We start from the raw sequence: 24,250 nt of genomic DNA, 5'->3' as shown, positions 1-24,250 counted from the left end.
CCAAATAAATTTCGAGCGCCATTGTGTAAAACAAACCTTGTCTCAGCTCTCCTGCGCATGATGTCAGGACGGCAGTGACTCAGTGGTCACTGACACATACCTGCAGCCAGTAGGTAGCTGTTTGCCTTAATAAGTAACTACCGCCGCTTGAAACACCACAAAACACAGTCACAGCATGAGAGGAGTATCTAGACGTCGTTTTAGGATCAGCCTCATGGTCGCCTCGTTACTTCCTGCTACAGTCTGTTATTACCCTCTGTGAAAATGGGCAGAAACACACGACTCAGATCGTCTACAGGTCAAACTGATGGGTATGTCGAGTGAGTCGTCTAATATTTGTATCACAGCTGTTGTACTTTGTAATACATTAAGTACATTAGGTTTGTACAATCAATGATGAATATCTACGTTCCTCATATGCCTGCTGCTGGCAACAGACTGTGATGAATCGGTTTGACTGCCCGATGTGTATTTGCTCTTCGTCCAGTGTTCAACAAGGTAAAACCGAGAACTGCAGATCACAACATAAATTCCTAAGAAGAATGTACACTAAAACCTTTGTAAACATCTGAAGACAAAATGTGACATCAATGTGCAGTGAAACAGTGAAAATAAAGAGATGCAATGGCCTGTCCAGGCTGGATCAGCTCCAGAGTCCTGCACCGCCGTGTTGGGTAACGTGGTTCCGGCTCGTTGCTAAATCAATAAATGCCTCGTTGTAATGGCAGATCACACACGTAGAAAGAGTGTAGTATTTGTTTAGATGTAAACATACCCAGAGTTTGGTGGATTTCTCCAACTTACATCGAGCAGAAACAGCAGCTGCTGTCTCCACTTCCCCCAAAAAATGGCTGCCGACATTGATCAGTAAGATATTTGAATGTACGTAAGTTGTGGTGGCAAAGTAAGCTATTTTTTACTTATGTACAAGTACGACAGATATTCGTATAAAATAATTTTGGTAATTTTCTCAAATTAAAGTCAAAAAGTGCACTTGTTTTTTATGTACTCAAGCATAAAGTTAAATTTTGTTTTAACTTGATGCCTTGAACTTCGGTGATGGTGTGAAGTGGGAGTGTGTATTTGGGGATGGCGGTCATGTTAAAATAACTATTGGTAATAACTATGTTTGTTCCTGTGGACTTACAATGATTCATCTTTAAAAAGGACACGTCACGTTTCAGCTTCGCAATCAACCACTTCTTATGGAAGTTGATCACTAAATAAATCATTTATTAACCATTGCTCTCATAGGGGAAACATGTATTGAGTCAGTTTTGAAGATCTGAGAAGCAGAGGTACAGATATTTGTGTTCAAATGTAGTGAGTAAAAGAAAACGTTCTCAGGAAATATGTAGACACGGTAAATAAGTCTCTGTACTTTATGTACTTGTATTTAAGTGTATTGTTCAGGGGTGAATTTAGGCGGCATATAAGAAAATACTCAAAGTTGCACAATGATTTAGCATTAATCTGAATTACTTCTGTAGGGAAAAAAAGGGAAATACCATGAATCTGACTTTGTTGCTGGTCGTCATTTATGTCAGATTTTTTTGTCCCACTGGTGTCTATAGTGTTTGCAGAAAAAGAAAATAAAAAAACAGATGAAAAATGGAATACCAATGCAATGTCTTTACTCAAATCCACACACACCTGTACAGAATATGAAATGTACTTAAAAGTTTACAAGTAAGAAGGGTTAGACATCTCATTTTCTTTAAACGTTTTGTTCTAAATCAGGCCGTGGATGTAAATGTAGATCACTCTGTATCGTGAGGTCATTTCTTCATGTGGTCAAGCCTCCTTCTCTCCTCCATCTCAAGTCATCTTTGTCTTCTGAAACCTTTCACACACAAGTTCCACAAAAGGATGGTCCTTTCAGCAGGAAACTACCTTGATGCTGCATCTATCTTCTGACGGGTCTGGTCTGGTCTCTCCCAGCAAACTGAGTGGAAAGTGGAATGAACTAAAACAACAAAGTGCAGATACCTGAATATACTTTTTTAACAATGTTTTTATGTTATTTTTTTCCCCCACTTATGGCAATGAGACAATCAAGTTAAAAACACTGTGGATGAGCAGGTCAGAAACATAAAACTGCTCAAATATTTTTTTGATAAAAAAAAATCAAAGTAGTGGCGTAGTGGTTAGAACTCGTGATTAAGTGAAAATGTCCCTGCTTCAAGTTTGGATTGGGAATGGGAGCTTCCCTGTATAGAGTTTGCATGTTCCCCTTGTCGATTTTTTTTTTAAATGTATAGCTGATTTTACAAGTTTTCCACTCGTAACAGAAACTTTCGCAGTCGCCCACGTTGGCGTGGCGATATTGGCCCATTGAGCAGACTGCATCGAAGAGACGGGCGGTGTGAAGCCGTGATCCGTGTTGTGAAATGAAAAACAGACACATGAAGATGAGATTTTCTCCTCACCGCTCAGCGGCGCGGAGTGAGACCCTACGATCACTCGGCGAGAGAATCGAGAGCCGCTGTACGCACTTCATAAACGTTGCATAAAGCAGGCACGGGGTGAACGGAGGTGCTGATTAAGTGACACGATAGTAACAAGATCAGACGGTCAACAAGATGACATATGGCAGGTTTTACCACACCAGCTTTCCAGACAATCTTCCAGGAGATTGTGGATGGATTTTATGCGCGACAGGTTTAATGGAGTGCTTTTACAAGCTCAGGTCCAGGCTCATTGATAGCAGTGTAATAGAAGCACACAGTAGAAGGGATGAAGGTGGAAGGTAAACATTCACTGGAAACCAGAGGAAGAGTTTTCATAGTCATTTAAAAAAAATCAAAAAAAAATCATTGAAAACCAAATCAGTGAGACCCTCTTTGCCATCGTCGATGTTTGCTTACGCATCTATTACTGGAGAATCAAGGCTTTCTGTTTTTGGTGTCACTTAGGTCTTTTAACATCAGTCAACATGGACTGAAGATTAAATCAGACTGTGCCATGGGTGCTTCCTGCATTCTCCTCTCTTTGCTGTGTTCACACCCACAAACTCTTATTAGCGTTCTGAAGGGGTGACTGAAAAGGTGGCAGAGCCCATCTGACGTGACTGACGATCTGATCAGACTGTCCTCCTTTCAGTTCAAACTGTTCCTGCATTTCCAAAAAACTCGAGTTTGATGGTTTTGTACCAATAATGATTTTTCATCTCTCGATGTCAGTTCCAGTTCCTGGGCAGGTTCTCCAGTATCCTGCGCCGGTGTGAAGGGTTCGTCACTCCTGCAGCACATAGATCCTCCTCAGTTATGCCACTGTGGATCAAAAACAGTCTTTAATTAAGCTTAATTAAAAATCCATACACAGTTGAAACATTTCTGCTCAACAGAACTTTGTAGTGTTATATTTTTGTCAACTGCTTCTCTATCCAGATATTTAATAAAAAAATTTTTTTTTTAAAGTATTGCACATTCAAGTGTGACTGAAAAGTGGTAAAGTTCAAACATATCTATACGCTGTCAAAATGGGAACGTTCTAAGATATCCGAAAAGCAACATTTCACCATTTATTAGAATGTAGTCTGTGCTATATACTCATTGACCAAAATAACCACCTCCAGACCCCAAAATGTAAAAACCTTTAATATCATATTCTAAAAATATTTTTCTCAATTTACTGTAAGAATTTCTATGACATCATAAAGTGAGTCAGTGGACTTGAACTTGAATTGCTTCAATTTGAATAACACTGAAAGAATGAGTTCTAAAAGTATTTGTTTATACATATATCGATATACACTTTATGATATTTATGTAAGATTTCTGATGCCCAAGTTATTTATAGTCTTCTGTTCTCTATGATCTGTAATCTACTTCTGCAATCATCAGTACAAAATAAGATTAGACATATTAAAACCACATTTAAATTCTTGTTAAATCGTTTTTACATTATCGACCAGTTATTACATTTCGGGTTTTATTACATTATATTTTATAACAATTTGGGTCGTTTGGGTTGTTGTTACACATCGGGCTCTACCAAGCCCTACTTAAATGCCTTTAATTTAGAATATCTGCCTTTTATTGTTTCTATGGTGTAACAATGTTTCTCAGCAAAAAGGAACATGCAGTTGGGTATGTGGGTTTAAAAATTAGTCAAATCTTCTTTGACAGTTTTTCTTTGCTGTTGAAGTTGCTGAAATGAAGCTTTGCAACCAGAGGTAATCCCAAATCTTCCCACTCTGAAATCATCCATCACGATGACAATGCTTGCCCACACAGAGCTGCTGTTGTCAGAGAATAACTCCAGAATTAATACAAGAGAAGGTATGATGACCTGCCAGCAGTCTCCACCTCAACCCCATTTAACACTCGTGAGATCAACTTGGGTAGTGGTGTGTGTGTGCGTGTGTGTGTGTCGTGTGAGCAACTCAACCACACGACACAACTACAGCAATGTGTGAGCAGGGCGGGTGACCAACAAGAGGAGGTGTCAGGTTGTGGCGGGGCATGGTTCAGCCACACGCTGCCGAAGCCTCTGCTTGTTAAATTAATAAATAGATAAATAAAAATAAAAATTAAATACATCAAAAAGCAAAGAAAATCTGCCGAATTTTCCCAAAATCTCAGCTCTGCTGCTTATCAGACAAATGCATGTTCCTGACAAACATGGCGTCGCTTCAAAGTCGAGTAAACTGGCTTTCCAATAGCATAAGATTTATTGCAAAAGAAACTGTCGTTACAAGAAAGAAATACTGTACCAAACAGAAATGACTGGAACCCTAACAGATTGTCACATGCAGAGCAGTACAGTAATATGATCAGACTTAATGCCATGCTTCACACCATGTTGTTTTTATTTAAACACAAGCCGGCACACGATGAAAATGAAAGGGGAGGGTGATGTATCTCGGAGATGTGCTTCACTTGCACCGTTTTCTATTATTTTTAAGGTTTCAAATATGTGAGTTCACTAATGTGAAGCTAAAAATACCTGAGATTGAGAAACTAAAGAGATTCGATCTGAAGAGTTACAGTTACAGTACAATTTTCGTCATGCATTAGGCCTTCCGTGTGTGTGTGTGTGTGTGTGTGTGTTTGAGAAAGTACTGGATGCCAGAGTTTCAGCCTTGTTGTGGGAGCGAGATTACAAAGAAATGTTTGACATACTTCTGCATCAAAACAGTCTGGTCGTTGATTCACACACACACACACACACACACACACACACACACACACACACACACACACACACACACACACACACACACACACACACACACACACACACACACACACACACACACACACACACACACAATACTTTACATAGAAATGCATATACAGGTAAAAGCAAGACATCATTACCAAGGGGACAGTCTGTAGCGGAAAACACTTGTGGTTTTGTTGCTTTTGACATTACAAATAACACAGTATTAAGGATTAAGCTGCCTTTAATTTCCTAAATGTGACCAGAATGTCTCACTGATGAGATCAATGGAAAATACTTTTATAACACTGCTTGTTGTTTTCTCTGAGAGTTGAAGTCTCTGAAATACACCATTGTTTTCAGCTCATTACTACCTGTTTGATGTTCATCAAATGAACATCTTGATGCCAAAAGAGAACCAACTCTGTATGCATTTGTTAGACTGCTGCTTGCATTGGCATTTCAAGTGTTCAAAGTCAGCTGTCGGTGTCCAAACTCAGGCTTAGTTTTTGCACTTTATCACTCTTGGCATTATGAAATGAGAGGAGCCCGTATTGGGAACCTTTTCTTATGGAATTCAATTTACCTGAAATAATCCAGATCATCCCAGCCGTTGAGGCGAAGTCCCAGGGTGTATTTCTGAAGGCCGAGAGTGCTGAGAAGCTCTCGCACCGTCTCTGGCGCACCTTGGAGGACTGACACCTATATTGGAGCAAATGAAAAGTCAAGTTTTACAAAGAATGATGAGCAATACCTCTTAAAGTTAATCTCTGAGAGCAGGATCATACCTCTTTCTCCCACCTGTAGCCTCTATCTCCATGCATGGAGGGACCGTTTCTATACCCGGGCCTCTGGCTGGTTATGGACGGTCCCCTCGTCTCTGTGGGGAAGAAGTCAACTTCGCTGAGCGATTTTGCGATTTGCAAAGCAGTGAGTGAGTTGTCTCCCGTGGGTGGCGGGGGCTGCTGATCCACTAGCCAGGGAACAGAGGCCTGACGGTGTCCTGTGTGAGTGGGGCTGTAAGGGAACGCTGATGGCGCCTTGGTTGCTTTTACAGGATTGGTCCTCTCCGGAGGAACTTGGAGTTGATTTCTTCTACATTTTTCTCTGATTATTGCCGAGTGATTCATGTAGACGTTCCTTGCGTTGCTATCCAGCTGTACGGCGTCCAGAACAATGTTTTTACCCTGATATTTATCTCTGGGTTTTGCAGTCTGTTCCTGATAATGCGAGATGACTTTACTTGAGGGCGAAGGTATGGGAGATGGTTTCTTGGCGGGGAAAAGCTGGTAGGAGGAGCTGTTTTGTGTCGCTTGAAGGTCGTTGCTTGGCGTGTACTGGGGCAAGACGGCTGGAATTTCGATTTCTGTGAAGTCAGATCGGCGACAGGGTCTTCTGTCGAATCCTGGTCGCCCGGACACTTTTGGGAGCTGCAAGGCCTCGTTACCAGACCAGATGACTTGAGGATCCCGCCGCTGGGGGAGAGCCTCCTCCGCCTGGCGTGGCACCGACACACCTTCAAAGATGAAGTAGGCGGGGTTGGTGTAGCTGCTCGTAGTTAGTTTGAGAGGGACCACAGCGGACCTGCAAGGAATTTGCAAGTCTCATTAAATCCCTCCAATTATCAGTCACGTCAGCGTTTGTGCCGTTTTTCTTCAATACTCACTGGGACACAGCATCCAGACTTGAACTGACCAACAAATAATACATAATGCATGAGTTTTAAAGCTTATATGACACAAAAACACTAAACATCAATCTCTTATAGTTGGGGAAGTAACTTTAACCCATAAAGACCTCGAGCAATTTGTACATTAACTCTTCCTCTGGAGTGAAATAAATTATTAGGATGCAACACCTGACAGATATAATGTGATCTTCAGAAATACAAATGTCATGTGAAAAGGTGAAGTCAAGTGGCATTAAGTTCCAAAAGGAGCACAGAAATGTTGCAGACAGTCGTAAAAGAAACACCAAAATGATTACTCAGGGTTAAAAATCTCATTCAACTATCTTCACACTGTACCAATATAGCTTGAATTTCAATTTTGGAAACTTGCCAGAAAAGAAAAAAAAACATTTACTAGTACTAGTGGGTACCAATGTCAACAACAGCATAAAAAAATGTTTGTGAGCTTCGTGGAAAATGGTTCGCTTCGCAAACCATTGACATCCTCGTATCTGAGTAAAGTAACCTCTAACACTTTTTGATTCCTCTGCAGTTGATTTTGAAATGTGGAGCAGCCCGATGCTCCCAAGAGGAAATGAAAAGCCCAAACTCTTGTGAAGCTCATTAACATGGTTTAACGTCGGTTTGGTTCTTTGTGTCACAACATCAAATACCCATCAGCGCTCATCTTCTACACCAGTTTCATTCAAAAGAAGAACAGGAATCTGGAGTCCAGCCCATCCAACAGCGGGGAGGGGACACACTGTACGGCTGCTCAAAAAGAGGTCCTTACCTGTTTATTGGCAGCCGTGTCACTGCGGGAGACATGTTTCCCCTGCCGGGACCTTTGTTGTCTTTCTCTAAATGGAGCCACTCTGAAAAAGTCAAAATGACAGAAAACTTATTTCATAAATGTCTTCAAAGTTTGTGCGGTGCGCATAAGGTCAAAGGTTGACAATGGCAATCACCACACAGCATGTTGGTGTTTGTGTGTGTCGTGCCTGACCTGGTGGTTTAATACCCATTTGTCCTGTTTCAGTGTCTCAGGATGCATCTGGTCAGGGTCAGTCAGTCAGGAGCCAAAAGAGGAAGTGGTCGATAGATACCAGCAAGTGTAAAGCCAAGCCAGCGATCATTGAGGAACCAAATAGAGGAAGCAATGTGAGACTCACAGGAGAGTGAAAAGAATGCAGTGACAGTGGAGATGAAAGTTTAGTGGGAAGTGATAGTGCAAGCAGGGGCAGAGATTAAGGAAAGACCTGGTTAGGCTCACCCACCATAGATCTTCTCCCGGGTTCCTCGCCTCTCTTTTGGCACGTGGATTCGGACTCGTCCTCGTATGGAGCCCATCTCCTCTCCCCGGTGACTCAGGAACGTCTCAAATTGCTCCGACGCGCCGGTGAGAGAGCGGAGAGCCACACAGCATTCGCCTAGAATGAAGATTTCCATCACATGGTTGTGACACTCCGTACAGCAACGTCTACTCAATGTATGATGTTTGATTTGGTGCCTACATTTGGTGCCTACCAGTTTCGACAGTTCAAAATACAGAAATCGCCACAGATTTTTGTACGAACATACGGTTTGCAAATATCTTCAAATCTGCCAGATTCAAATCAAAACAAAATGCAACAATCTCTAAAGTTTAGTTGATGAGAAATAACAGCGGGACATTGCGTTTTGGGGGCAAAATCAAATAGAACTGTTTTGAAGGGAATAATTATACAAGACAGACGAGAGACGTAACCAACCGTATGATTCAAATCCGTCACAAGACTTCACAGACAGCAGCAGGTGTTGTTCCTGAAGATACTCCATGTCCGACATGATTGGAAGGAGCTAAGACCAACAGAAACTACAAGTTACCAAAAAGATTTAAGCAACAAACAACATCGATTTAAAAAAAAAAAAAATTCCTCTCAAACGCGCCGAGCTGCTGACCTTTGGCAGATGTTTGAAAGACCAGCCCAGTTTAAGAAACCCGGGAACCTCGCAGCTCTGCGCATCGTTCTCGCTGGAGCGGCGCGTCTCTGCACGGAAAAGATGTGAAAGAGTTTCTGCTCGTGTGCTGCACAATGCTGCATGAAAATGCCTTTTTGTTGTGATACCATACCTTCAAGGCACGAGGAATGAAATTCAATGAAGAACTTTGCTTTGCTCGCAGTCTTCACAATAGCTTCAATGCCTTCGAGCTCAATCCAGGCTCTCTCAATGCCGGAATTTGGATCTATTTAAATTGAAGAGACAATGATGTTTACAAAATGGATTCAGGCAGGTTTCACATGTTTGTGCTCAAGGGGGGGGGGGGGGGGGGGGGGGGGGGGGGGGGGGGGACAGTGACTTCACCTGCTTTGGAGCTGCATTGGGACATCACCCCCACTTGGAAGGTAGCGAAAACAGGCGAGTGATCACTTGTGAAGATGTCATCTGTGCAACCTGGTAAAAGATCAATCCTTCATTATCGTAAAAGAGCAACTCCAGATATCATATTCCTTGTAAATGTGTGCCATAACACTTTAGTAAACTTTCAACAGTTGGTTTGATTGTCTGCTGAAGTTAATCAAACACGGAAGTGATGGTTAAAACAGAGGAAATGACCTTGTTTCTTTATCAACCACAGGCAACCCAGTGATTCCAATGAAAAAAAAAAAAATCCATCTTGTTTGCCACCACTGTGAATTTACAACTGTCATAAATGTACTTTTGGCATCATTATTGCACTTGCTGATTTGCTTGTTTGCATTTACAGTCACCGGCAACTACATTAGGTCCATTTTGTTTTAATCTAAGAAAGTCATCAGATTGTCAATGAGGCTCGTTGGTTCTCTTATCTTCAGGGTTTATTTTGCTGTGGCGTGAGTGAGACTGCATCATATTGGCACTGCTGAGAGTTGCAACCTCATACACTATCATGCAAGCCACAAGGTAGGGTCGTAGCTGGGACTCTTGCTTCACAATGAATAAACTGCAGATTATCTGTGTTGAGCTTACATGCTCCACCTGTGCCAGGTTTACATCCACAATGTCTAAAGACCTGCTTGTTGATTGCTCTTAGTATAGAAATGGGAGGTTGATGTTATTGGGGGAGCTGGAGTGTTAAAATGTGAAGCACTCTGTGTTGCATTAGGTTTGTACATATAGTGGAATACAAATAAAAGTCGAATCATGAGACCTTACCATATGCAGTGCAGATGATGTGTGTCTCTGGGTAAGACTTCCACAGAATCCTGTCACACCACGAGGGAACGTTGACCCGCACCTACAGACACAGATTTCATCAGTCTGCTCTGTGACATGCAGCACCTCCACATGCACATACAAATATATATTGTGTCCTGAAGTGTGCCATCATTCCTGTTATGCCAGACATTCCTGTTTTAGACGCAAGGTTAATTTTTAACCTTCTATTTTTAGTGGTGAGGCCAGCAGCTGTCACAGTACCCGACAGACGCCGTCGATAGGATTATGTTACAAATGAGTGATTCCATAAGAGACGAATACATTGAAAAAAAATGACGTAGGTATTTTCTCTGTAGTTTTACTCAGCAGTACAGTCTCTGTATTGTGTTTTTAGAGCCGAGGTGTCAAACATGAGGCCTCAGGCCAAAACAAGCTCGCACGAGGATGCAATTTGGCCCGCACGGTGACCTTTAAAAATGTAGAAATCACTAAGGGGACATTACTGGAATTTGGTATTGGAATGGAAAATATCCACAGTTTATAATTTGTCTCGGTAACAGTGTAACTCTGAGATGCAGAACTGAACGGCAGTGGAAGCTATAGAACCTTGTTTCCTGCCAAATAGTATCAAAACCAATAACCATACCACAATGGCAGGCGTGTAGAAACACTCATGACAAACGCTGCATGACAAAGCTGTGCTTTGAAAAGCAGAAAGTGGAATGAATGAATGAATGAATGAATGTTTTCCGACAAAAGAAAAATGAAGGAGGTGTTGGAATTTATATGTAAACTGTCATATTCCTGATCTGACCCCACTGAGAATTAATCAGGCGGACTGTAGCTCTGATCTAATGAGTTTGACTCTCAAACATCAAGTCTTCAGGTTGAAAGTCGGGAGGAAAGTAAAGGATGTGACTCGGTTGGATAAAATCCTTGATGGAGTTAAATACGTGCATCTGAACAGCAGGTGAACAAAGTTTTCCTTGTTACGATGCATCCTCTCGACTGTGCTTCTAACGATTTGTCAAATGCATCGTCCTGCTTTTCTGATATAATTTCGTGTGACAAGAAATGACTCACTCCTGAGGTCTTGTACTTCTGCCAGAGGTAGCAGTCTCTGGATCCCCTCTCATACCGATAAGTGGGTGGAAATGTTATCTTCTCTTCCTCTTAACCGTGACAACACACAGGAAGAAAGCAGAGAAAAACAAAGGGGGAAAATTTTTTTATTATGGAATTAGAAAATACTGCTTGAGAGATTAAATCTCAATATCTGAATGATAGTGATTTGCACAGTGCAAAAGCAAAGTGAAACTCACTGAAATTGAGAAAGGCCTTCCTCTTGTGCCTCTCTCGGGTCAGCTGGTCTGCACACATGAGCTCCTCGAATTCCCTCTTGGACACATGTTTCAGGATGTCCTGTGGAGTTAAGAAGGGGCCAGGAAGAAGCAGGAGTGTGAACGAGTGGAATTTTTTAAGTAACTATTATTCCACATACAACATCATAAAACTAAAACAATGACAGGGAAGTGAAACCCTCCGGCCTGACCTGAACGTCCAAGTCCAGCCTGTAGTTGAGGTCACCACACCAGAAGAGATGAGTGAAGCGGAGGCTGATGTCGAAAGCACCAAGCTGCTTGTCACCCAGAGAAAGCAACCGGAGGATGTCCACAAAGTTCTGGTTCCTCCTGAATAACAAATGTCATGCAAGACAGGAAAAACAAACAAACAAAAAAAAAAACACAACATTTTCAAAAAAGGCAAAGAAATGACACCAGAGCACAAACACATACTTCTTACACAAACTGCACCTGATGACTTTCTCACTCCCAGAGGTCAGGTGACAGTTCACAAACCCAAAAGATGTCCCATTGAAGAGGAAGGAGAGCCCTACAGCGCCTTTGTTTCCTGAAACAGCACGGATCGAACTTTAATCTCCAGGTTATCAAAGCGGCCTCTTGTTGTGGTTAATCATAGAAGAACACGTCAGGCTGTCGGCCATGATTCTCTGCACTTCCTGTACTTGTTCTGTGTCTATTAGTGATGCTGAGATGGTGAAGGACAGTGTACCCAGTGTGTTGCCCAAGCCAGTCTTCACACTGGCTGTGTTCACATGGCTGATGCGACTCTCATGCTCAGGCTTCACAAACACTGCCAGCCTCATGTTCCAGAGGGACTGCACTGCCACCTACGGGACAATGACAGACATTACAACACTCATCGAGCCTAGTACTGAGTTTATCCATTTTAAAGTCATGTGCACCCAAATGTGAAGTTAAAAACTTCCTTTTCAACTTCAGATAACCCAATCAGGAAGGTTAATTAAGTTTTTTGACTCAGACTTATTAGATACAACCGATTTAAAGGTTTCAGATTTACATAAATATGTGTACAAATTATGTGATTAAACAAACATACATGGAATTTAAGTAAAAACAGACTTGCCTGTTTGAAGTCGATGTGAGTGTAGCCGCGGAGAGTTGCTTTGATATGCTCTGTCCATTCCCTCTCCCCCTGAGGGTTTTCCTGACTTCCTAAGGCGTATATATCATGGGGGAGAAAGGAGATGGACTCATCGGGTGTGTGTCCCAAACCACAACTAGTCACCCACGACTGCAGACTTCGAGGAGGAGGGGAGCCACCTGGGAATCAGTAAACAAGAATATGCCCTCTTTTTGTAATCTATTTGAGCACCCAATTTTTCAGTATAAAAAGCTGACATCACATCACCGCTTATTACCCATATTCCAGGTGCCAACAAACACAGAGACCATGTCAGGTTCACTCCGATGACAGTGCCGTGTTCTCATCAGCTGAAGGAGGTGGCAGAAGGAGTCACATTTCTGAAAGACATGACAGCAAATCATGCTTAGGGAAATTACAGACTGCGAGGAAATAACAGTTTTTGTTATTTTTTGCCTCACCCGTGCACTCTCAAAAGCCATTTCCCTCGGTGTGTTGTGATGACTGTCAACCACCATGCGAACTTTGGCTGGACTGCTCTGGAACTTGACAATCTGAAGGACTGAAAGCACAAAATTACACCATACGTGTACTGTGTACTCCTGACAAATTCTGTCCTGGTGGATTTTAACAGTTGTAACTGGAGCTTTAAAATTCAAAAGGAAGAAACAGGAGAGGAGAACAGGTAGCATTGTCTGTTTACCAGCTCGTTGAACGTTTGAGGCCACAGAAAGTCAAAATTTATGCGTAAAAATTGTTTTCATGCGATATTCTATCAAACACGGCTGTGACTCCCTGATGGCAGAATGTGGAAGCATTGCTGAGCTGCAGAGGTTGACTACTTTAACAGCCGTTTAAATAATATTGACTGCTGAGGCCTTTTTTTTGACAGTTTTGGTTCAGCTCCACCTTTTTATGGCTATGGTCTTAAACCTTGGATCAGCTGATGTTCAGCCTGTATGACCTTTTTTAACTTTAAACTGAGGTTGTCAATAAGATAAAGTGATATTGTTTGTAGCCCAGCATGATAAGCTCAAAGCTTTTTTGGGTGTCAATTTTTTCATGGTATTTGTATAATTCATGCACAAGTCAAAATTCCTGCTTGTATGTGAGAAATTGTGGAAAATAAAGGAAATGAAAAATAGAAAATTGATGGATAGATGAAACTTTAAGCTGGTAACAATAGGCCAGTTTGGATGGTTAAAGATTTTTTTCCCAATGTTTTCCTTACTCTTGTGATTTAAGGCGTATATTTCCAGTCATAAAATAGTTATAAGCGAAGGGCATGTCAAAGTATCTCGTTTTTCTTACTTCTGTCATGCGACACCCTCTCTATACCGAACGAGCCGGCCTTTCTGTCAAAAAGCAGCACTCCTGTGTCCACATCCACAGAAACAGTCTGCCTGCCGTACCTCACCATCTTCACCTGCACGCACAAAGAGGTTAGAAAGCATTAGAGGTCAATCAGTAGGTCCGATTTAAATCGGAACTTTGCAGGTTGTGAGATAATAAAAAAAAATTTAAAATTGCATCGACTCACCCGAAAGGAGTGGACCGGCAGCTGCCTGACGTTGTTCTTCACAGGCGATACGCTGGGGGGTGTCGGTTCAGGAGGGGGTGGGTTTGGCTGCACCGCCAAATTGTGATTGGTCACAGCGTCTTGTAGTGCTTTTAATACCTTTATAGGCAAAACAACATTGCAGTGTTACAATTTAAGTTCAGATTTCCAAGACAAGGAGGATTTGTGTTATATTTGTCAGTGAAAAAAAAAAGACGGTTTGATTTATGGAAGAGTATAGATGAAGAAAAGAAAACTCAGAAACTGAAGGACACTGACTTTCTATCTCTGTTTTGTTTTTTTTTGTTTTTTTTTGCCTTTATGCTCAGTCACTGACAGAATGACCGTTCTGAAGAAAAGCCACCAGATTGTGGTCATTTCTCAACACAAAAGCACAAACATTTCCATCATCATCTGGCTTGTTATTGAGAACGGTGAATTGAAAACCAAGTTTGAACCACTTCTGGTGTTTCGGTTTCCTCGGCTCTTTAGAAATGCTTTTGATAATGAACATGAACACACCTTTTTCTCCAGCGAAGAGAGGAGGCTGACCAAAGCTGAGATCTTGCACAGCAAGGTGTCCATCTCCATCTCTGGACCCTAATATCCAAATCACAAGACAAAATACACAATGAGTTCACAACAGATTCATTTTTACTGTGACTTATCACTTTCTTACATTTTTGGGGATGAAACAACAACAAAAAAATCCGCTGTGTATTGGTGTTCGATTTTTGTTTGTTATTGTGTCCGTAGGTTTTTTTGTTTGTACTTTTGATCCAATTTGACCGATATCATAAAAACTAAATGCATACTGCAAGGTGAGACCTGTACCTGTGCCTTGGTCGGTGTTAAAGAGCAGCTGGGATGGTCGAAGACTTTGGCGAGAGTTTCCAGACTTGAGAGAGTCAGATCGATCTCACTGTGGAACAATCGGAAACACAGTTTTACCAATAAGACAGATAACTACATGTACAGCAGGAGAGCAGTGGTGAGAAAATCAGTTCATAAATTAAGTTTAGTGTCGATATCCAGTGTGGAACGACGCTCACCTGTTCAGACCTTGGCAGGCTGCGCCGAGAGTACGCTTGAGGTGACATAGAGTCGTTGCCCCTTTATGCACATTCTCAATGTCAAGGGGCAGCTCACTGAAGAGGTAGTCATTGAGCAGGCCAATCACCTCACCTGCAGTACTGCTAACAAATACAACAGACACAATTTAGGCTCTACTCTAGAAAATATAAAACATGTTCTCTTACAATGACACTGCTGCTGCTGATATTAAGAATAGCTTAGCGTGCCGCAATAATGAGCTCTGAGTATGGGAATTGATAAGATCCTCTCCAATTGAAATGTTATTTCTTCTGTTAAACTTTTACACTGACTAATTATACCTGGATGTGTTCAGTTCTTGCAACTTATCCAGAAACGCGGTATGAGGGGCTGGTTTTGCCGGGAGTCCGGTGAAAGGCGCCGTGTTGACGGAGGCTGGAACAGGAGGTGGTTTCTCATCATCTGTGCAAACACACAACAATGGAGGCTCAGCAGGGAAAACAAAAATATACTGCAACACATATGGCCGCTCTCAGACGAGGGACTTGGAGCAGTTGTTGTTTCAAAGACTTATAAAGAGCATTTATACATATTGAGTATAGTACAAATATAAGTTTGGTGATAATAGCTGGTGGTCTACCTGAGCTCTCATCCCCGGCGTCTGTATCACGAGGAACGGGGTAGAGCAGAGGAGTGACCAGACCTTTGTGGGGATGCTGGTACCCCAACACCAAGTCCTCTAGTGTCCGGAAACAATTCACCTGCACCCCCTGTGTAGTCTGTGAGAAACACAAGCACAGGAGCAGCGCTTACAATTCAACTGAAATGCTCAGAAATATTAAAATAAATGGGATGTCACATTCACAAACTGGGATTAGGTTAATTATAACTTGTTGTGCCAAATGCCAAGAAACAAGGTTGTCAGGGAGATTTAAAAATAGTGTAATCAGGCTGAGGCACCAATGCCTTGTTTATTTCTACAAAGACTAAAAATAAAGAGTCTAGAACATCAACTCTTCAAAAACATTTTATCTAATATCTGCAACTAGACAACAAGCATAGCTTATCTGGTTATTATTAGGTGCCTCTCACAGGACCGTTACCCCCACCAGCCCCATAAGCAAATGTTTCTTGATACCACAAAGCAGAAGTGTTTGTTTGCATGACAGAAAAAGGCCCATACAGATGATGTGCTGTGATAAAAAGCCTCACGTAGGTATTCAGAAAGCTGTGGCTTAAACGATCAATCACAGAAAACTCCTGGCTGTCATGATTCACATTCAGACGGAAAGAAAACAAACCGTACCCCCAGAAAATGATCTATATCTACTATATCTGTTTGCACTGGACATTATTCAAGCAGATAATCATACTCTTGAACCACAAAATCAAGTAAAGTTTCTCTAAAAACTCGAAGCAATGCAGGAAACTCAACAAAACCAAGATGGCACACATTAGACCACAACACTGAATGAACTCTTTTCCTGTCCTCTATTTTTAGAAGCTTTTGTTTTCATTTGTCGGTAAAAGAAACCATTTTTTGGCTTAAGCTACCTGTCCTATTCTGCCAGGAACTCTCCAAATAGTATTTCTGTACCACAGGGGTCTCTTGAAAAGCAATTACAAAGAAATGAAAGAGAATGAGAGACAGTGAAAGACAAAATTGGCCCTAAAATACCTCCTCGGCCCTCTTGGAAAAACAAAAAGGCAAGCATGCGACTAGCGAGTTAGTGGAGCAAATCCAGTGAGGGAAAATACGTAGTGGAGGTTTAGACGGATGGCAGTGGAAAAACAACTGAAATAGCAACCAAGTTTCAGGTCTTTATTGGAGAAGGAAAGGATTTTTCCAAGTCAACGGCTTAAAAACAACTGCCAGACAATGAAACTCGTCATTGAACTTTAAAATGCAGACAGTTATTTAAAAAACAAAACAAAAAAAAACAAGGTTATTTGTAGTTACGGCGAAAAGAAAAATGTAGATCTTCTTCTCACTTTGGTGTGAATGTATGTCTGCACTTGTGTGATGACAACCTGTGCTTTGGTGTGACTTTATGGTCTAATAATTAGTCAATTGGCTCCCTCACTCAGACTATCAGAAACAGACACCTAACATCTCTGGCCTAGAAACTACCACATCCAACAGGCTCATCATGCCTAATACAAACAGCCCCTTACATACACATAACAAATAAGAACACCCATTGGTCAATGACCCAGTGTGTGGGTGTTGAGTAGGAATTTCTGAGACATAAAAAAAAACAATTTCTCCACTGTGCCGTTGAGCTCACGCAGCAAACATGCAGCCACATGGCGGAGATGCCATTTAAACAACAAAGCTACAACAGTGGTAATAGAGCTCTTACTGAGAGAAAACACAAACATGCTCCTGTTCTCCCCTCAACCAGCAATAACAAACCATTGTTTGATCCGGCCAGCTTCTGCCTGGGAGTACAGTTTGTGCCAAGGATTCTGACATCTATTATGTTTTCCTTTACTCAGCCAATTCTCTTTTCAGCCACGGCGTTCGGTGACACTTAATGACAAACACTTACCTGAACGGCGAGAAGACCCTCGGTGTCGGGGAGAATACGGTAGGTGTGAACATGGCGTTGAAACCTTGGGAGGGCCAGAATAACATGTATCAGTGGCACGACAGGTGAACACAAAAGCAAGCATCCACGGGGAAAATTGATTTTCATTTATTGATCTCTAGCTTTAAGAATGCTGTAACATTTCTGACAAGAAGTCAGTTGTTTTGCAGACCATTAATGATTATAGCCGCTTTTAGTTCCTCTTGTGCGGAAGCCACTTAGATCATCATCTGCATCCTTTCACAAGAATTCGTTTCATGCTGCACACAAGGATGAGCAGCAGTCTTAATCGATGGGCCACTGTGCTGCAGCGTGGACAAAGTGTGACTGCTATGGCAGATGGACCAAGGACAAATATCAACTGTGCAGAAGTGACTGCAACTAAACCAGGGGAATGAGATACTGAGGAAAAAAGGCTGAAGGGAAAGAGGGAGCGCTGTGAGCAGCGAGGCTCAGCTTTCAGGAATGTATCTGGCTTGGGCTGATGAGCAGTCAGCGTAGTGCGGTCGCTGGAGCTCCCGCCCACTTTCAGGGGCCCCGGGGAAGAAACAGGGGTAAGTGGGGAAACAGGGAGTCATACGGTTGGGTTTGACTGGCTTGAGATGGGCTTTATTTTAACAGGACAGTCTCGTCTACAGAGGGCGTACGTGTGAAGTTGGCCCAGCCGGGACACACCGCTTTTAACCATAGTAGTTCTTTTGCTGCCTGTTGGCAGATGATGGTGAACGTGATGGATATGACAGGGTGAAGCTGCTGAATCAATTTAGAAATGAGGACATTAAGTAGAGATGAATTTATGAACAGTTATTCATCCTTTAGCCCAAATTCAAAACATCTTACAAGCAATCATGAATAGTTGTACATGAGGCGTCACTTAATAAATGGTTCTTTTCAAAAAGCCTCATAAACTATAGACTGATTTATTTAATATTTTCAAGGGGATGGAACTAATAAAATACAGAATATTCAATAATGAATGCAACATTGTTGTATGTTGAATACGAAGAAAGCTCCTTGCATTTTATCTTCTGTGTTAGATCAATGTAATTTATTAACAAGCGCTGCTCATCAACAAATAGCGACAGGTGCACTTATGACATGGTACCATCTCAACACTGAACACCTAAAGCTGCATTAAAAAAGAATATCCTTAAGGTGAACGTGTTGAATATGTGCATGCACGTTTGTGTGTTTGTGTACTCACAGCAGACACAGTGCATAGGCTCCTGGCACAGACTCACTGTCTCGCACAAGGTAGCAGCCATCCCTTCCCGCCCGGGCCAGCAGGTCCTCCGCGTGCACACGGCTGATATCACGATGATACCATGCAGCCGTAGCCATGGCCATCAATACTGGGAGATGGATTCTTAAAGAAAGTCCACATGAGGTGACGAACTTGAGATTCACTGCATGTTCAACGGCGTCACGCTGGCGGTCTGTCACTCAAGTCATCAGCAGCACAGGGTGGTGAGTCATCTTAATGTAGCGCCACAAAACTTCCCATGATCTTTTTCTTCATGGTCAAACAGAGAAGCCCATCAGCTGGCACTTCCTGGGCCGTGCTCGGTTTCTTTCTGGGTCGCGCATCCTGCAAGGGTGAAGGAAGAACGAAGAAGCATCCAGCTGATTGAGAGGTTACTTCAATCCAACAACGGCCTGCTACTCAGCAGAGGCTCCAGTCCACCTTTCTGGTTGTACCCTTGTGTGGAGAGACTCAGTTTCAGTTTTTTAGTTGAAAGTGGGTGTTGCCCAGGTGGGTGTGTTGCTCCAACAAACACAGGCCGTCATAGCAGTGTGAGGGAGGGGTAAGAGAAGCAGGTCGAGGGGAAGGTACCGAGGTGAGTAGTGTCTGAATGGAGCAGCCACCCCTGCGGCGATGACGGTGCCTCGAGCTCAACCACAAACACAAGCCCTCCTCTAGTCTCAAAACAAAAACCCCACATGCAAAGAAAAGGAAAAGAAGAACCAAGAATGGCAAAACAAACAAGTCAAGCGGCATACACACTGCCCTGAGAAGCATGCCAGATGGAACTCAGTCAGCACTAAAACCAGACAGGCATGCAACACAAACCAGACTAATTCAAATGATTTCCCAGCTCTGTGGCCATATAAGGGAAAAGCAACACCCTCTAGAAAGGTTGAGCTGATGACTGCAGTTGTCTTTGCTTCTTCCAAGAGCAGATCCCCTTCAAGGCATGTCTGTTTGGATGTAGGCGACATCCGGGGGGTCTTACTTTCATGCTGGATGTTCGTGTGCTGCTGCTTGTCTTGTCAGAAGAGTCGCGTCCTCTCTGGCGTGGTCTCCAGCGGTTCCTCGGAGTGCTGTCAGAGCAGAGGGCGGGAACAGAGAGGCAGAGGACAACCCCGTTAGAGCAGACAGAGGAAGTGACTCGACATTCCAGATGGCGGACACGGCCAGGAGAATTCTTGTGAGGGGCTCAACTTCACCACCACTGTGTGAAACAGCAGACTACTTCCTTTTTCTCTCTCACTCTCTATTTTTGCCCCCCCCCCCCCCCTCTCTCTCTAACATGAATCTGTACTTACACAGAAAACACAGTGTCTCCCTCACAGGGCATCTTACTGTATCTTTTATATTCTAAATATCTTTTTTTCTTCACATTCTTCACCCTCTGGCAGGCATGTTTACGAATCCTTTTCTTTTTGTCACCCTCCCCTCTCTTCCCTTCCTCTCTCTCTCTCTCACATTTCTTCCCTCTCAGCAAAACAGAACCTCCATATGGTTATGATCATCCTTAACTTTCTTTAGTTTTGCCCTCCTAGAACATCACCCATTATTCAGCCCTCCTTCGTCCCTCCCACTCCATTAGCTGGAGCATATAACTCTGTGGGAAGCCGTTTCGTCCCATTTTGCTGTTCTGCCTCGCAGTACTCAGCAGAAATGTGCCGACCACCAACCACAGAACCCATAAAACAAATAGACGCAAGTCCATCCTGATTTGATGATGCATCTTGTTAACCCTCCATCTATAATCACTTCTTCTTATTGCTGCACTCCCTCCAAGGGACACAACTAAAGGATCTGAGCTGACATATAAACAACTGGCCAGCACTTCCTTTCATTGATGGATAATATGCTGTCAGTGTAAAATGTGTCAAAGTGTACTTGAGCAAGGCACTAAACACAAACATGCTTTAGGTTGTGTGACATAACCTATAACATGACCACTAACTGCATACCAGACTCATTCAATGTACAAATATAAATATATTTAAATAGATATTGTTATTACATAGAGATAAATATGATTTAAATGGATTATTTAAAATATTTTTTATTGTAAATTCGCATTCATGGGCATGACATATTTGTTTAAATCCATGTTAAACTGTCACTTGTATTTGTTGAGAAGATCCATTCACAACAATCACACACATATTCAGCCTGAGGGCCACTTAAAGTCACTTATCAGGCTCACATTCATGTTTTTGAACTGCGGGGTAGAAGTGCTCCAGTGCCCAAAGACATTCACGTATACACGAGAAGAACATGCAAACTACACACAAGAAGAAATCATGTCCAAAATGAAGCAGTAGAAGGAGTTTGGGGGGCCAGGAGGATGTCTTTTCACCGCAGAATTCAATTATTCAATGAATCTTTCAATAACCAGTCATTTATATCACACCACTCTATACCTACCAGCTTTCACTCGTCCTCCCACACCTTAGGAACCCCTTGTTTAGTCGAACATTATGAAGACTTACGGTGGCCTGGAAGTGCAAAACACTACAAACTTCAGAAAACACTTCCCAATCCAAAAACCACTTCCCAATCTACAAAGATTGCAAAGAACAGTTAAGACATTCAACAAGATTTGTGAACATTTACTGAATTATGTTAATCAAATGGGACCCAAGATGAAAATGTAATCACCAAAGTTACAACACTTTTAATTCAAGAAGGGCATGAATGTGTCACACGTTACGTAATCTCTCCAGTACGTGATTCACTCCAACTATTTCCATCATCCTGCTGATGGAAAATGAGAGTTCAATTCATCACTGAATTCAATAGCATTCCATATCTGAAAAAAACTAAACGCCCATGTTCATTTAATCCATTCCATACACTATTTGAGGAGATATTTCTTTGTTAGAACAAACAAACAAACAAACAAAAAAAACATGTGGCAAGGTCATAAAGGGATTCACCCTTTATGGATAACAGATATCAGTGCAGAGGCAGCAGCGAGGACCTAAAAATATCAGCATCATGTTTTTGCCAGAGTGAGATGCTGATGATCACATATAACAGTGATTCACTGTTCTGAGACCATGAGCCTGAAATGTGTTGGCAAACATCTGACTGGTTGTAGAAACCAGCCCACAGAGCAACAATGCCACAGGATACAGAAATGGGTCATCTTTAGTAGGAAATGGGGACATTTACTGATATGTGGTGAGAGAAAAATATATTGGAAAATATATTAACAAGGCCAAAACAGTGGTCTCTGATATGACCCCCCACCCCCCCCCCCCCCCCCCCCCCGGCCCGAACCCACCAATCATGGCCTCAAAAAAAACAAAAAAAACACCATATATCTATCTAAAACCTCCTCTCTGTAGAGGTTTCCTTTATCCAGTTATAGTTCTGAGAAACAGCAGTTGTTATGTGATGCTGACTCGGATCCTGTCGTGTCTGATACTCTCTCCAGATCTACCAAATGTTCTGCTTATGCAACACATGAATGGGAGAGGACACAGAGACAGACAGAGAAAGAAAGATGTTCTCTCAGAATCTGCTCCGCGCTTTGATTTTCCAAGCCGGCAGTCAGATCAGCTCTTGCATTTAATTAACGTTGTTTCGTTTAACTTGACTCACAGATCCCCCTGCCATGAAGGACAGAGATGCTGAAAGAGCTTTACTTTGGCTGATAACACACCATTTCTTCATGAATATATTACCCTGCATTATGTAATCAAAGTGAGGCCTTGATTATATAACAAAAGTTCATATGTTTCAGAGAGCAATCAGTCAATGCAGATGAGCTATTTTTACCTGCACACCAAGGTATGACTTCTTTTTTCACTGACTGTCGAAAAATTTAGACATGATAACAGTTGAAAAACAGCTTATAGAAACAATTGTGATTGTTGTTTTTTTAATAGTGTGTGGCCTGCACTAGGGTCCACTAATCAGTAAGGCCATGAAGGTGGAAAATTGTTGTTTATCTAAAACTGTGGGACCCGAAATGTAGCAGGAACACTGTATCCCCCCTCACTCACAACTCGTATTTTAAGCATCCCTTCACTCTATTTTTTCCCCCAACAAATCTTCAAAACATTTTTAGTGTTTACCTTCATTACTAAAAAAAAAAAAAAAAGGATAATTCAGGTGGTTCAAAACATGGAGTTCACCAGAGCCTTTTTTTGCTCAGAGGTTTTCAAAATTAGAATTTGCTTATGAAAACATTAATGGGGTGCCTCAATGTTGGTGAAACAATCCGCCATCTTAACCAAATCACATATCAAAGTGTCCTTTGAACAAAACACTGGACTTCCATTACACCTCCCATGGTCATTGGTGTGTGAGTGGTTCAATGATTGTGTGAGCAAAGGAGAAAATGTAACTTCCAAAAAATCGGATTGAGACAAAAAAACAAAATGGTGCTATATGGAAGCCGAAGCCTTTCTTCGAGCCAATACGAGGGCCTACAAAGAAATAAAGTTGAGAACCGCCAGCCAAGGGTGCAGCTGACTGTGTGCCTACTTGTCAGATTTTCTTCTTAAATATAACCACACGGTCGTCACAAAAGCCACATCATCAATTAGAAATGGGTGGTGAGTGAGTTCTCGGTCTGGATGGGGGAAACCATGTGCTCATAACCTTCTTTTCCAACTGATGGCAGCAGCGGCACCAACAACAGCATCGGTGGAGTTAAGCCGGTGTGCAGCAGATGCTAAAAATACAACGCGGGCAAAGGTCACGAGGGAGCTGCAGAGCATGAATGATGGAAGACAATTAGGTAACATGGCTGCAGCTGCTTAACATTTAGTCTGAGTTCATGCACACTGTGTTTTCACTACACTCATAATTGCCGTCGGTGATGTTGGCTTGAGCACCGTAGACCCATAAATCGTGGTTGAAGGTTACACTGACAGCACTTCGCACTGTTCACTATTGGTTAGGGGCAACGCTAATAGGCTCAAGCATCTGCAGTCATGCACTACATCCCTGCCTGAAATTAGCAACGCACAGAAGAAGAGCATGTTGTCAAGAAGTGGCAGACTAATACCACAGGGACAATATTGACTTCCTATATAAAGCACTTGCTTTTAACAGCACCGGCTTAGCAGTAAGGGGCTTACGTGACTGTATGTGGACGAGCACGGCCAAAACAGGAAAAAGAAATCTCGAGACAGACGGTTCATCATGCAGAGACTGTTATGTAAGATGAGTGAGTTCATGCTTAAACACCTGAAAAACTCAGATGAGCATACGATGCGACACACATATCTCTATTACGTATTAAGTATATGATGTGTTAGACTGATGGCTTAGAGCTGCAGTTTTCTTCAGAACGTCTGTTAACAAAAGGGCATGAA

The 24,250-nt window shown here is 42.2% G+C and overlaps 1 protein-coding gene across 3 annotated transcripts; it reads right to left on the bottom strand.

The window, feature by feature from the left end:
- Positions 1-2,776: 2,776 nt before the first annotated feature.
- On the bottom strand, positions 2,777-19,960 carry inppl1b (inositol polyphosphate phosphatase-like 1b). Of its 3 annotated transcripts, none has more exons than XM_080465408.1 (27): positions 18,888-19,960; positions 17,645-17,708; positions 15,733-15,871; positions 15,434-15,554; positions 15,092-15,235; positions 14,874-14,961; positions 14,562-14,639; positions 14,022-14,159; positions 13,793-13,907; positions 12,943-13,043; positions 12,759-12,861; positions 12,464-12,660; positions 12,089-12,206; positions 11,830-11,926; positions 11,568-11,706; positions 11,338-11,437; positions 11,099-11,187; positions 10,013-10,094; positions 9,182-9,271; positions 8,949-9,062; positions 8,777-8,865; positions 8,587-8,674; positions 8,113-8,265; positions 7,629-7,710; positions 5,955-6,750; positions 5,753-5,868; positions 2,777-3,272 (listed from the first exon to the last, which is right to left on the bottom strand). In XM_080465408.1, exons 1-27 carry the CDS (start codon positions 19,028-19,030, stop codon positions 3,179-3,181), a joined length of 3,678 nt encoding a protein of 1,225 aa, XP_080321534.1. In that variant the 5' UTR covers positions 19,031-19,960; the 3' UTR covers positions 2,777-3,178. The 3 variants fall into 3 exon arrangements, with proteins under 3 accessions (XP_080321534.1, XP_080321536.1, XP_080321535.1); XM_080465410.1 differs by having other exon boundaries at positions 5,968-6,750; XM_080465409.1 differs by having other exon boundaries at positions 15,092-15,232.
- Positions 19,961-24,250: the final 4,290 nt, after the last annotated feature.

The sequence above is a fragment of the Lipophrys pholis genome, assembly GCF_963383615.2.
Source record: "Lipophrys pholis genome assembly, chromosome: 6".
Lineage (NCBI taxonomy): Eukaryota > Metazoa > Chordata > Actinopteri > Blenniiformes > Blenniidae > Lipophrys > Lipophrys pholis.
The sequence above is the reverse complement of the archived record's forward strand: the minus strand, read 5'-3'. Positions and strand labels throughout refer to the sequence as shown.